At 45.6% G+C, this 14,883-nt stretch overlaps 1 protein-coding gene across 1 annotated transcript in view; it reads right to left on the bottom strand.

Annotated features, from left to right (window-relative positions):
• The window catches only part of LOC116376569 (adhesive plaque matrix protein-like), a 40,788-nt gene extending 28,671 nt beyond the window's left edge, over positions 1–12,117 (bottom strand). Inside the window, exon 1 of the mRNA XM_031837957.1 lies at positions 12,028–12,117. Within this exon, the coding sequence (XP_031693817.1) occupies positions 12,028–12,117 (90 nt within the window). The remainder of the gene's footprint in view (positions 1–12,027) is intronic.
• Between the last annotated feature and the right edge of the window lie 2,766 nt (positions 12,118–14,883).

The raw sequence follows: 14,883 nt of genomic DNA, 5'->3' as shown, positions 1-14,883 counted from the left end.
GAGAGAGAGAGAGACAGAGAGAGAGAGGGAGACAGAGAGAGAGTGACAGAGAGAGAGAGACAGAGAGAAAGAGATAGAGAGAGAGAGAGATGCAGTGCTATCTGGCCCTAAATCGACAGTACACCTTGGCTAAATATTTGACCATGGTTACTGATCAAAACCTTAGAAAAACCTTGACAAAGTACAGGCTCAGTGAGCACAGCCTTGTCATTGAGAAGGGTAGACATAGGAAAACCTGGCTCCCTGTAGAGGAAAGGCTGTGCAACCACTGCACAACAGCAGAACCTGGCTCCCTGTAGAGGAAAGGCTGTGCAACCACTGCACAACAGCAGAACCTGGCTCCCTGTAGAGGAAAGGCTGTGCAACCACTGCACCACAGCAGAACCTGGCTCCCTGTAGAGGAAAGGCTGTGCAACCACTGCACCACAGCAGAACCTGGCTCCCTGTAGAGGAAAGGCTGTGCAACCACTGCACAACAGCAGAACCTGGCTCCCTGTAGAATAAAGGCTGTGCAACCACTGCACAACAGCAGAACCTGGCTCCCTGTAGAGGAAAGGCTGTGCAACCACTGCACAACAGCAGAACCTGGCTCCCTGTAGAGGAAAGGCTGTGCAACCACTGCACAACAGCAGAACCTGGCTCCCTGTAGAGGAAAGGCTGTGCAACCACTGCACAACAGCAGAACCTGGCTCCCTGTAGAGGAAAGGCTGTGCAACCACTGCACAACAGCAGAACCTGGCTCCCTGTAGAGGAAAGGCTGTGCAACCACTGCACAACAGCAGAACCTGGCTCCCTGTAGAGGAAAGGCTGTGCAACCACTGTACAACAGCAGAACCTGGCTCCCTGTAGAGGAAAGGCTGTGCAACCACTGTACAACAGCAGAACCTGGCTCCCTGTAGAGGAAAGGCTGTGCAACCACTGCACAACAGCAGAACCTGGCTCCCTGTAGAGGAAATGCTGTGCAACCACTGTACAACAGCAGAACCTGTCTCCCTGTAGAGGAAAGGCTGTGCAACCACTGCACAACAGCAGAACCTGGCTCCCTGTAGAATAAAGGCTGTGCAACCACTGCACAACAGCAGAACCTGAGACGGAGCTGCATTTCCTGACAAAATGTCAAAATATAAAACAATTAGAGAGTCATTTTCCCAAATTTGAAACCCTGTTTCAAGGTTTCAAAGACCTCTCTGATGAGAGTAGGCTACCCGTTCTGTTGGGGGAGGACGCAGAGAGCTGTGGGTTGGCAGCGCACTACATTGCTGCCTGCCATAAGTTGAGGGACAGTGTCTGATAGACCAATCAACCTGCACATGTCCTCTACTGTATACTTATTGTTATTGTTGAATGTATGGTTATTTTGACCCTTGGTTATTGTTGTTACCGTTGTCCCGTTGACAATTCTGATTCTGATGTTTATTTATTTATATATTGTAAATATCCAAAGTAAGCTTTGGCAATATGTACATTGTTACGTCATGCCAATAAAGATAATTGAATTGAATTGATAGAGAGAGAGTCAGAGAGAGATAAAGAGAGAGATAAAGAGAGACAGAAAGAGAGACAGAAAGAGAGCGAGAGAGAGAGCCAGAGAGAGAGAGAGACAGAGAGAGAGACAGAAAGAGAGCGAGAGAGAGAGACAGAGAGAGAGACAGAAAAAGAGCGGGAGAGAGAGACAGCGAGAGAGAGTGATAAAGAGAGAGAGAAACAGACAGAGATAGAGAGAGAGAGAGAGAGAGAGAGAGAGAGAGAGAGAGAGAGAAACAGAGAGGGAGAGAGGGAGATAGAGACAGAGACAGAGCTTGAGACAAAGAGATTGAGAGAGCGAGAGAGAGGGAGAGAGCAAAGATGACACCCCCCATATCATTTCATAATTGCACTTTATTGAGCGAGAGAGAGGAAGAGAGAAGGAGAAAGAGAGAGGAGGAGATGATAAGTATTCTAAAAAATCATAAGCTATTATGGTCCTGAGGGAGAGAGAGAGAAAGTTGTTATCTGGGCGGGGCGTATCTACATAAAGAACTGCTGAGAACCATACTGCAAATTACCCTCCAGGCCCGAGTACACACACATACACACACACACACACACAGAGAGCACTAATTGCCCCACCATTCTGTCAGGTCAATTGACTCTAATTGGAGAGATAATAAAAAAGCATGTTCCCCAGGAGTAGAGGTGCAGAGGAGTCGCGTCTGCCTCTCTGAATAAAGACAGGCTCTGCTCATTCTATTCTGGAAAAATTGCAGGAAGAAATTCCTGCATAGACAAAGCATTCAGCATACAGCCATCTGAAATCTATCTTTGCCACTCATTTGCCATTCCTCAGATCTCACATGAAACAATTACAGCATGCTTCTCCTTCCTATGTAATTACAGCATGCTTCTCCTTCCTATGTAATTACAGCATGCTTCTCCTTCCTATGTAATTACAGCATGCTTCTCCTTCCTATGTAATTACAGCATGCTTCTCCTTCCTATGTAATTACAGCATGCTTCTCCTTCCTATGTAATTACAGCATGCTTCTCCTTCCTATGTAATTACAGCATGCTTCTCCTTCCTATGTAATTACAGCATGCTTCTCCTTCCTATGTAATTACAGCATGCTTCTCCTTCCTATGTAATTACAGCATGCTTCTCCTTCCTATGTAATTACAGCATGCTTCTCCTGCCTATGTAATTACAGCATGCTTCTCCTTCCTATGTAATTACAGCATGCTTCTCCTTCCTATGTAATTACAGCATGCTTCTCCTTCCTATGTAATTACAGCATGCTTCTCCTTCCTATGTAATTACAGCATGCTTCTCCTTCCTATGTAATTACAGCATGCTTCTCCTTCCTATGCAATTACAGCATGCTTCTCCTTCCTATGTAATTACAGCATGCTTCTCCTTCCTATGTAATTACAGCATGCTTCTCCTTCCTATGTAATTACAGCATGCTTCTCCTTCCTATGTAATTACAGCATGCTTCTCCTTCCTATGTAATTACAGCATGCTTCTCCTTCCTATGTCATTACAGCATGCTTCTCCTTCCTATGTCATTACAGCATGCTTCTCCTTCCTATGTAATTACAGTATGCTTCTCCTTCCTATGTAATTACAGCATGCTTCTCCTTCCTATGTAATTACAGCGTGCTTCTCCTTCCTATGTAATTACAGCATGCTTCTCCTTCCTATGTAATTACAGCATGCTTCTCCTTCCTATGTAATTACAGCATGCTTCTCCTTCCTATGTAATTACAGCATGCTTCTCCTTCCTATGTCATTACAGCATGCTTCTCCTTCCTATGTAATTACAGCATGCTTCTCCTTCCTATGTAATTACAGTATGCTTCTCCTTCCTATGTAATTACAGCATGCTTCTCCTTCCTATGTAATTACAGCGTGCTTCTCCTTCCTATGTAATTACAGCATGCTTCTCCTTCCTATGTAATTACAGCATGCTTCTCCTTCCTATGTAATTACAGCATGCTTCTCCTTCCTATGTAATTACAGCATGCTTCTCCTTCCTATGTAATTACAGCATGCTTCTCCTTCCTATGTAATTACAGCATCCTTCTCCTTCCTATGTAATTACAGCATGCTTCTCCTTCCTATGTAATTACAGCATGCTTCTCCTTCCTATGTAATTACAGCATGCTTCTCCTTCCTATGTAATTACAGCATGCTTCTCCTTCCTATGTAATTACAGCATGCTTCTCCTTCCTATGTAATTACAGCATGCTTCTCCATCCTATGTAATTACAGCATGCTTCTCCTTCCTATGTAATTACAGCATGCTTCTCCTTCCTATGCAATTACAGCATGCTTCTCCTTCCTATGTAATTACAGCATGCTTTTCCTTCCTATGTAATTACAGCATGCTTCTCCTTCCTATGCAATTACAGCATGCTTCTCCTTCCTATGTAATTACAGCATGCTTCTCCTTCCTATGTAATTACAGCATGCTTCTCCTTCCTATGTAATTACAGCATGCTTCTCCTTCCTATGTCATTACAGCATGCTTCTCCTTCCTATGTAATTACAGCATGCTTCTCCTTCCTATGTCATTACAGCATGCTTCTCCTTCCTATGTAATTACAGCATGCTTCTCCTTCCTATGTAATTACAGCATGCTTCTCCTTCCTATGCAATTACAGCATGCTTCTCCTTCCTATGTAATTACAGCATGCTTCTCCTTCCTATGTAATTACAGCATGCTTCTCCTTCCTATGTAATTACAGCATGCTTCTCCTTCCTATGTAATTACAGCATGCTTCTCCTTCCTATGTAATTACAGCATGCTTCTCCTTCCTATGTCATTACAGCATGCTTCTCCTTCCTATGTCATTACAGCATGCTTCTCCTTCCTATGTAATTACAGTATGCTTCTCCTTCCTATGTAATTACAGCATGCTTCTCCTTCCTATGTAATTACAGCGTGCTTCTCCTTCCTATGTAATTACAGCATGCTTCTCCTTCCTATGTAATTACAGCATGCTTCTCCTTCCTATGTAATTACAGCATGCTTCTCCTTCCTATGTAATTACAGCATGCTTCTCCTTCCTATGTCATTACAGCATGCTTCTCCTTCCTATGTAATTACAGCATGCTTCTCCTTCCTATGTAATTACAGTATGCTTCTCCTTCCTATGTAATTACAGCATGCTTCTCCTTCCTATGTAATTACAGCGTGCTTCTCCTTCCTATGTAATTACAGCATGCTTCTCCTTCCTATGTAATTACAGCATGCTCCTCCTTCCTATGTAATTACAGCATGCTTCTCCTTCCTATGTAATTACAGCATGCTTCTCCTTCCTATGTAATTACAGCATGCTTCTCCTTCCTATGTAATTACAGCATCCTTCTCCTTCCTATGTAATTACAGCATGCTTCTCCTTCCTATGTAATTACAGCATGCTTCTCCTTCCTATGTAATTACAGCATGCTTCTCCTTCCTATGTAATTACAGCATGCTTCTCCTTCCTATGTAATTACAGCATGCTTCTCCTTCCTATGTAATTACAGTATGCTTCTCCTTCCTATGTAATTACAGCATGCTTCTCCTTCCTATGTAATTACAGCATGCTTCTCCTTCCTATGTAATTACAGCATGCTTTTCCTTCCTATGTAATTACAGCATGCTTCTCCTTCCTATGCAATTACAGCATGCTTCTCCTTCCTATGTAATTACAGCATGCTTCTCCTTCCTATGCAATTACAGCATGCTTCTCCTTCCTATGTAATTACAGCATGCCTCTCCTTCCTATGCAATTACAGCATGCTTCTCCTTCCTATGTAATTACAGCATGCTTCTCCTTCCTATGTCATTACAGCATGCTTCTCCTTCCTATGTAATTACAGCATGCTTCTCCTTCCTATGTAATTAAAGTATGCTTCTCCTTCCTATGTAATTACAGCATGCTTCTCCTTCCTATGTAATTACAGCATGCTTCTCCTTCCTATGTAATTGCAGCATGCTTCTCCTTCCTATGTAATTACAGCATGCTTCTCCTTCCTATGTAATTACAGCATGCTTCTCCTTCCTATGTAATTACAGCATGCTTCTCCTTCCTATGTAATTACAGCATGCTTCTCCTTCCTATGTAATTGCAGCATGCTTCTCCTTCCTATGTAATTACAGCATGCTTCTCCTTCCTATGTAATTACAGCATGCTTCTCCTTCCTATGTAATTACAGCATGCTTCTCCTTCCTATGTAATTACAGCATGCTTCTCCTTACTATGTAATTACAGCATGCTTCTCCTTCCTATATAATTACAGCATGCTTCTCCTTCCTATATAATTACAGCATGCTTCTCCTTCCTATGTAATTACAGCATGCTTCTCCTTCCTATGTAATTACTGTATGATGGGTTACATACCAAGCATGTATAATACAATTATACGTCAATGTACTGTATAATTAAATAATAATTTGAATGATCAAGCTATTTTACACCTTGAGTTGATATCTTTGATATGATTATGGGGGTGAGGGTTCGTTGGTCAAATGTTAAATGATTCTCTCCCTCGAGAGCTGGTTAATTTAGAGAAAAATTATGGTTTTGGGTAGACCAAGGCAGTCGACCTACGTCATCATGTTAATTTGAGTTCTATGGAGGGAACAAGAATTTATTGAGTTAGAAATCCCGGCACTGGGTCTATGGATGGAATTGGGAATAGGGATCATCTGAATTCTAGATTAGTAGATGGTGAATGAATTGATAATCTAATCCTGATTCTGTCTGATAAGAGCTTGATGATCTTGGTCCTAGGGACCACTAAGCAGTTTCTCTGGACCTCCCACAAGGTCAGAGTTTTTTTTAAATAGACAACTGTCCTGTATAGTCTACCTGAACCTGCATGACATGAGTCATCCTCTCTCTCTCCCAGCTTGGATAGAAAGTTGTTGTGTGTAAAACTAGTCTATTAATGCCAAATAACACAGTCAGTCCACCCTGAAAGCATGAACATACTATGGATGTTTAATTCTGTAGTGTAGCCTACTGTCTGCAGCTATATAAAGTATTTAGCTGCTATTTATAAACTTTTAAATAAAAATTACACGTGAAAAAAAGTAGTCGGTTTGAGGATATATTCAGCCAGTATTTACTGTTGCACTCAGCGTGTTTTGTCTGGCTAATAGCTTACACAAATGGGCTGCAACTGTCACGCCCTGGTCTTAGTATTCTGTGTTTTCTTTATTATTTTGGTCAGGCCAGGGTGTGACATGGGTTATTTATGTGGTGTGTTTTGTCTTGGGTTTTTTGTAGGTCATGGGATTGTGGTTAGTGGGGTTGTCTAGAATACTCTATGGTTGCCTGGAGTGGTTCACAATCAGAGGCAGGTGTTTATCGTTGTCTCTGATTGGGAACCATATTTAGGCAGTCATATTCTTTGAGTGTTTCATGGGTGATTGTTCCTGTCTCTGTGTTTGTTTGCACCAAATAGGCTCAGTCACTTTGGTTTTACTTTTTTCCTTGTTTTGGAAGAGAAGAGAACGAGCGCCATTCTCCTTGCGGAGATGGTGCTAAATCCATCAACACGGTCGGTCCCTGGGATTGGGCTGGCCAACACGATTCGGTTTGCTTGGAAGGAAAAGGAGTTGGAGCCTTTAGGACGGGAAACTTTTGGAAGGATAATATTGATGGGGATTCTAAAGCTGACGGTGAAGGACGTGTTTTGTTTCCAAGGCAACTCGTTGGAGGGAGCATACGACGTGGCACTATATACAGAGGAGAAACACGATGATATCCTGAGAAGGGCAAGAGCAGTGGGAGATCGATGAGCCACTATGAAATAACAAGCCTGGCGAAGAACAGCTTTAGGGTTGTAACTGTCAACATTTACAACCCATACGTTAAGGACGAAGAGGTGAGGGCCTTTCTGGGGAGATACATGGACAACGTCTCCTCAGCAAGCCACCTCAAAGACTCCCTTGGGTTTTGGAATGGGAGGAGAGGCTTCCAGGCCCTCCTCAGGGAGGACCCAAAGGGACATGGTGGCTACCTCCATCCTCCTGCTATGTTCTCCCTAGGGGCTGACAGGGGGATGTTGTTTATGCACGTCAGCCCCCATTTTGCAGGCGCTGTATGGCCTACGGCCACATTTTCGCCTCGTGCAGCACAAGAAAATGCAGATTTTGTGGATCTGAGGAACACGAGGCGAGGGATTGTGACAAGCCTAAGGCGTGCCACGGGTGTGGATCGTCAGCACACCTGTGGCGGGGGTGCCTGGCTCGTCAGAGGTCATATGCGTCTGCGGCTGGGGGGGGAGCAGGAGCGGGGGATGGGGGAAGAAGAGGAGGGGAAGGAGGCACGCCTCATGACCAGAGTACAGGTCCAGAGGGGAAGGCCGCAAGGAAGGAGGAGGAGCAAGAAGAGGCGGGTGGAAGAGAGAAGGAAACGGAAGGCACGGGAGTAGGAGAACCAGGAAAAGCGGCAGAAGAAGGCAACCGAGTGGAGGAGCATGAGAGAGAAGAAAGCGAGGGAGGAGTGTTGGAGAAGGAGACTGTGGAAGAGCAAGTGGACTGGGAGGAAAGTGCCCTGGTGGAAGAGATGAGGGGTATGGTGGAGGAGCTGGCGGGGGGGGGGGGGTGGTATCTCTCCACTGCCGCCATCACCAAAGAAGAGAATGAAGAGGGTGCGATTGGCCGACAGTGAGAGGGAGGGGATGGCCAAGAGAGTGATGGGGGTGGGAGAAACCTCTGGGTTGCTGCTGGTTTCCCCAGGCCCTCAACTTCTGTTGGGTGGGGACACACCTAACAAGACTCAGGACTGGGTACAGGAGGAGGTGGGGAGTTTTTTGTTTGGGGACTCAGCCTCCCCGATTTCTTTCCAAACCAGCTGCACCACTGGGGAGGGGGAGGAGTGTGGGGGTAGACCCAGGGTTCAGGGCACCCCGGAGCCAAACACTATTCCTGCATCCTGGGTTGGTGAGATGGAGGAAGAGGGGGGGATGTCGGGAGTACGGATGGTGTTCTCACCTGTAGATATGGAGCAGGGGAGCATCGGGTGAGTCTCCTGTGTTAGATTTTTTCTGTCTGGGTTTAGAATTTGAGTGTATTACATGTTTTTATTATATTCTTTCATGGGGTCTAATTTTACTTTTGTTACTTTAAATGTAAGGGGTTTAAGGGATTTTGTTAAGAGGAGGGCGGTTTTTAGTTATTTGGAAGGTGTGGGGTTTGATTTTTGTTTTTTACAGGACATTCACCTGAGGGATGGAGGGGATGTTAGTAGGTTTAAGAGGGAGTGGGACAAGGGGGAGTCGGTTTGGGGTATTGGGGGGGTGCACTCATCGGGGGTAGGGATTTCTTTTCGGATCACGACGGGGTGCTCCTGCAGGTGGGGTCGCCAGTCTGCCTCTTTGGTAGGGGGTACTGGAAGTTAGATCGGGATGTGCTGGAGGAGCAGGCTTTTGTTGACGGGTTTTATGGTTTCTTTTGGAGGCTTGAAGGCCTCCGGTCCATGTGCGAGGGTGTGTTAGAGTGGTGGGAATTAGTTAAGGTGAGGATTAGGGCTTTTATAATAGGGTATTGCAAGAGGAAAAAAAGGGAGGAGAGGAGGGAGGTGGATCGTATCCAAAGGTTAATTGAACTCGAGTACGAGGCAGGCAACCTCGGCGGGTCGTTTGACTGGGAGAGATCCGCAACCCTAAAGGCGCAGCTCAGGGAGTTGCAGGAGCGGAAGGCTCAAGCTTTCCTGGAGCGTGCGCATAGTGGCTTTCTAGAACACAATGAGACTTGTTCTGCTATGTTCTTTAAGTCGGTTAGGTCCAGACAGAGTAGGAAGGTAATACATGGCGTTAGGGAAGAAAATGGTAGTATAGTTAAAGAACCAGAGGATATGGTCAGGGTGACAACTGATCATTTCCAAGGTTTATTTAAGGAAAGGGAAAAAGATGTAGAGCAGGGAAATGTGTTTTTAGAACACTTGTCCAGGCGGTTGCCGGAGGACATTAGAGAAGTGATGGAGGCCCAGATTTCACTAGAAGAGGTTGAGAGCGCTCTTAGAGGGATGGGAAAAGGGAAGGTGCCTGGAATGGATGGGCTGCCGGCTGAGTTTTATCTCAAGTTTTGGGGTATACTTGGACCAGTGGTCCTTGAAGTCTTGAAGGCCATCCTTGAGACGGGGGTCCCGGGGGGATCAATGGCTGTTGGTGTGCTGTCACTTTTATATAAGAAGGGGGACCTTGGCAACTGGTGGCCGTTGACCATGCTGTGTGTAGATTACAAGCTACTTGCAAAGGTTTTAGCAGACCGGTTGCGCACAGCCCTTCCCTATGTCGTTCATGAGGATCAGACGTGCGGGGTAGAGGGCCGCTCTATTAAATGGAACCTACAGTTAATCAGGGACTCCTTCGATTGGGTTGAAGATAGAGGACTGCCTTTAATGGTAGCAGCGCTAGATCAGGCGAAAGCCTTTGATCGCGTGAATAGATCCTTTTTATTCAGAGTGTTAGGTCGATTAGGATTTGGGGAGAAGTTCATAGGATGGATTCGTACATTATATGTCGGAGCGGGGTGCCGAGTTAGTGTAAATAGTCACTTGGGTGACGTTTTTGACCTCTCGTCTGGGGTCAGGCAGGGGTGCCCACTCTCGGCTCTCCTCTTCGTTCTGTACATGGAGCCTCTGGGGGCTGCCATTAGGGCAGACACAGGGGTGGAAGGCTTGTTGATTCCTGGAAGTGGTGGGCTGCGTGTTAAGATGACGCAGTACGCCGACGACACTTCCTTGCTGCTGTGCAAGGACTCGTGCCTGACAAGGTCCCTTGCCATCTTTGGGGATTTCACCCGAGCGTCGGGAGCGGTTCTGAACCATGCAAAGTCTTCCGTCAAGTTTTTGGTAGATGGCGCGGTAGAACGGATGTGCCCGGGGGGTTATCTCTCTGTGAGGGGGCCCTGAGGATTCTCGGGGTCCATTTTGAGACCTCCGGCTCAGCGACGCTAAACTGGAACATGCGTATCGCAGTGGTACAGAGGAAGCTAGCAATGTGGAAGGCTAGGTATTTGTCTCTTATGGGCAAAGTCCTGGTCCTAAAGGTGGATGTGTTGCCGTCTCTTTTGTATTTGGCGTACATCTACCCATTGCCGGCTTGTCTGAGGAGGCCTCTAGTGAGGCTTTTGTTTCAGTTCATGTGGAGTGGCAGGTGCGAGTGGGTCGCCAGGGCACGCATGATCTGTCCCATCTGGGAGGGAGGTAGGGGGGTACCACATTTCCCCCTTAAGCTGGACACAATTTTAGTTTCTTTCTTGTTAACGGAGCTTGCTCATCCAGTGATACACCCGTCCGGTTACCTCCTGCGGGTGTACTTCTCGTATCAGGTGAGAAGCGTAATGGTGTGGTCTAACACGGGTCCTCGGGCGGAACAGCTGCTGTGGCACTTTGGTCATGCGGCCAAGTGGCTGCGTGCGCACCCTGAGGTTGAAGTTGCCCGAGTAGGTTTAGATCACAGGCACCTGTACGAGGAGGTCAGAGAGGCAGGGAGTCCGGCCTGTAGTGGGCATCTCGGAAGTGGTCTGGGAGGGAGTGCAGGCGCGGGGTCTGGACAACAGGCTCAAGGACCTGAATTGGTTGAGCCTCCATAAGTGCTTGCTGGTACGTTCCATCATGTACCGGTATAGTTTGGTGCAATCCCCCACCTGTCCAAGATCCTCTTGTGGCAGGGAGGAGACTGTGCGCCATGTCTTTTGGGACTGTGCCTTTGCCGGAGTAGTATGGGCTAGGGCACGGGTGTTGTTAGGTTTGGTAAGGGGGGATTTTGTATTGACGTGGGCCAGGTTAGAGAGAGGTGTAGGGAGAGCGAGAGGGACGGATAGGGACAGGTTTCTGCTCTGGCTTCTCATGAGTCTCTTTAAACGGGGGCTGTGGGAAGCCAGGCAGAACATGGTGAAGACAGGGAGAGATTGGGGGGTGGAAGGGATAGTGAGGAGGGTGGAAGGAGATTTGAGGGGGAGGATTAAGAGGGAGGAGAGGAAGTGGGGGCAGCATGCTGCTCGGGAGAGGTGGAAGGGGGGTTTAGGGCTGGGTGTCATTTAGATTTGTAAGGGGATAGATTAGGGACGGGGAGATAGGGAAAGGTAGTTTGTAGGGTGACGGGGAGGGAAGATGCTCCCCTGAGGTTTTGTTTGGGGTTTTTGTTTAGTTAAATTAGTTAAATTAAAATACCATTATTTGAGTATGTATGAAAATTATGAGTTGTAAAGAATGAATGGTATTGAAGATAATAAATTATTTTTTATAAAAAAATAAAAAAAATAAGGCTGTTTAGGTTTTCCACGTTTATTGTTTTTGTATTCAGTTGTTCATGTGTACTATTTCGTATTAAAAGAACCATGGACACTTACCACGCCGCATATTGGTCCTCTGATCCTTTTCGCCTCTCCTCTTTGGAAGAAGAGGAGGAAATCCCTAACAGCAACAATAGGTCAATTAAATGAAATAAAATTAAATCCAACTTTAGAGACTCCCCTGGTCTTCTTTTTTTTTGTGTGTAAATGTTTTTTTTTTTCTAAGTAAAGGCCTATAGTCTCAAAACTCTACCTGAGAAACATTAGGCTCTCGGTTTGACATGCTCTTGAGGAAGCTCCACTCATTGGCGCCGTTGTATCGTTGACCACGGAATTTGTTCATTGCTTTTCCCCTTATTCTTTCAATCACTTATTTTTCATTAGCACCTTTTCAGTCACATTCCTAACGCCCAAGAAACAAACACTTCCTAGTACCGATGGACATTAAAACGTCTTATGAATGACTTTTTGGAGGGTTACTGTCAAAATACACATTACCAGTCCAAACTCATTCCAGGGGTTTCCTTTGTCTTCACTATTTTCTACATTGTAGAATAATAGTGACGACATCAACACTATGAAATAACACATATGGAATCATGTAGTAAACAAAAAAGTGTTAAACAAATCAAAATATATTTTTACAATTTTGATTTTTGCAAGTAGTCACCCTCTGCCTTGAAGACAGCTTTGCACACTCTTGGCATTCTCTCAGCCAGCTTCATGAGGTGGTCACCCTCTGCCTTGAAGACAGCTTTGCACACTCTTGGCATTCTCTCAGCCAGCTTCATGAGGTGGTCACCCTCTGCCTTGAAGACAGCTTTGCACACTCTTGGCATTCTCTCAGCCAGCTTCATGAGGTGGTCACCGGGAAAGCATTTCAATTAACAGGTATGCCTTGTTAAAAGTTCATTTGTGGAATGTCTTTCCTTTTTAATGCATTTGAGACAGTCAGTTGTGTTGTGCCAAGCTAGGGGTGGTATACAGAATATAGCCCTATTTGGTAAAAGACCAAGTCCGTATTATGGCAAGAACAGCTCAAATAAGCAAAGACAAATGAAAGTCTATCATTACTTTATTAAGACATGAAGGTCAGTCAATACAGAACATTTCAAGAACTTTGAACGTTTCTTCAAGTGCAGTCGCAAAAACCATCAAACGCTATGATGAAGCTGACTCTCATGAGGACCGCCACAGGAATGAAAGACCCAGAAATACCTACTGCAGAGGAGAAGTTCATTTGAGTTACCAGTCTCAGATTGCAGCCCAAATAGATGAAGTAACAGATACATCTCAACATCAACTGTTCAGAGGAGACTGTGTGAATCAGGCCTTCATTGAATTGCTGCAAAGAAACCACCACTAAAGGACACCAATAATAAGAAGAAACTTGCTTGGGCCAAGAAACATGAGCAATGGTAGACTGGTAGAAATCGGTCCTTTGGTCTGATGAGTCCAAATTTGAGATTTTTGGTTCCAACCACTGTGTCTTTGTGAGATGCAGAGTAGGTGAATGGATGTTCTCTGCATGTGTGGTTCCCACCGTGAAGCATGGAGGAGGTGTGATGGTGTGGGGGTGCTTTGCAGGTGACACTGTCAGTGATTTATATAGAATTCAAGGCACGCTTAACCAGCTTTGGCTACCACAGCATTCTGCAGCAATAGTCCATCCCATCATGTTTGCGCTCAGTGGGACTGTTATTTTGTTTTCAACAGGACAATGACCCAACACACCTCCAGGCTGTGTAAGAACTATTTGACCAAGAAGGAGAGTGATGGAGTGCTGCATTAGATGACCTGGCCTCCACAATCACCCGACCTCAACCCAATTGAGATGGTTTGGGATGAGTTGGACCACAGAGTGAAGGAAAAGCAGCAAACAAGTGCTCAGCGTATGTGAGAACTCCTTCAATACTGTTGGAAAAACATTCCAGGTGAAGCTGGTTGAGAGAATGCCAAGAGTGTGCAAAGCTGTCATCAAGTCAAAGTGTGGTTATTCTGAAGAATCTAAAATCTAAAATCTATTTTGATTTGTGTAACACTTTTTTGGTTACTATATGATTCCAACTGTTTCATAGTTTTGATGTCTTCACTACAATTCTTCAATGTAGAAAACAGTCAAAAATAAGGAAAACCCTTGAACGAGTAGGTGTGTCCAAACTGTAAGGAGTAGGTGTGTCCAAACTGTAAGGAGTAGGTGTGTCCAAACTGTAAGTAGTAGGTGTGTCCAAACTTTTGACTGGTACTGTATATATATATATATATATTTAAAATAGACATCGATGACAGATGCATGGAGCCCCGGAACTGGTGCCCCCCCTGGGCTACGTGGGTGTCCAGTGTGTCAATGCTAGGCAGTGCAAAGTGTTGGTGCCCCCCCCCCCCACTCCAGATAATAAACATACGATAAGAGCAAGGACAGGAGGATCCGGGGAACATAACATGCAAACCAACTAATGATTCAATGGCCTCTCTAAATTCACTACCACACATCCCTTTTAATCATTAACACTGTGCTGTATTGCCTGCTGTCTCTATATCAGTAGCTATGGGCCCTGGTCAACAGTAGTGCACCACCTAGGGAACGTAACCAGTGCCTCGGCACGGTGTGAGGTTGGCTGATGAAAGAGGGGCCTCGTTTATTGACCGTTTTTTTTTTATGGGGACCGTCAGATGTTTTGAAATGTAAATCGCTACGGAGGGTGGCGAGGTGTTGTTGAGGCGTTGTCAAGGAAGAAAGGAAAGATGGAGAGGAAAGGAGCCCTAGCTCTCAGGAGGATTAGCGATTAGAAGGCAGAAGTGTGTGTGTCTGTGTGTGTGAGTGGGGGGGGGGGGGGGGGGGAGTCTATGCATATGTGTGCCACCCCAGTCAGAAGACGCCATCAGTCGACATGTGTCAAACGACTGGCTTGATTTATCCTTGGAGGTAAAAGAAAAAGAGTCGAGCATCTCTCTCTCATCTCAGATCATAATCTCACCGACGCCCTTATTCTGTCAACGCCCTCTTGATGCTTACCGTCAGAGATCGGCTCTTTTGTAGTGTGCCTTGCTGCTAAGGATGTTGCGGATGCTACTGCCGCTGCAGCGTTCCCCTCCTCTGCATATGAAC

The sequence above is a fragment of the Oncorhynchus kisutch genome, linkage group LG12 (genome assembly GCF_002021735.2).
Source record: "Oncorhynchus kisutch isolate 150728-3 linkage group LG12, Okis_V2, whole genome shotgun sequence".
NCBI lineage: Eukaryota > Metazoa > Chordata > Actinopteri > Salmoniformes > Salmonidae > Oncorhynchus > Oncorhynchus kisutch.
The sequence above is the reverse complement of the archived record's forward strand: the minus strand, read 5'-3'. Positions and strand labels throughout refer to the sequence as shown.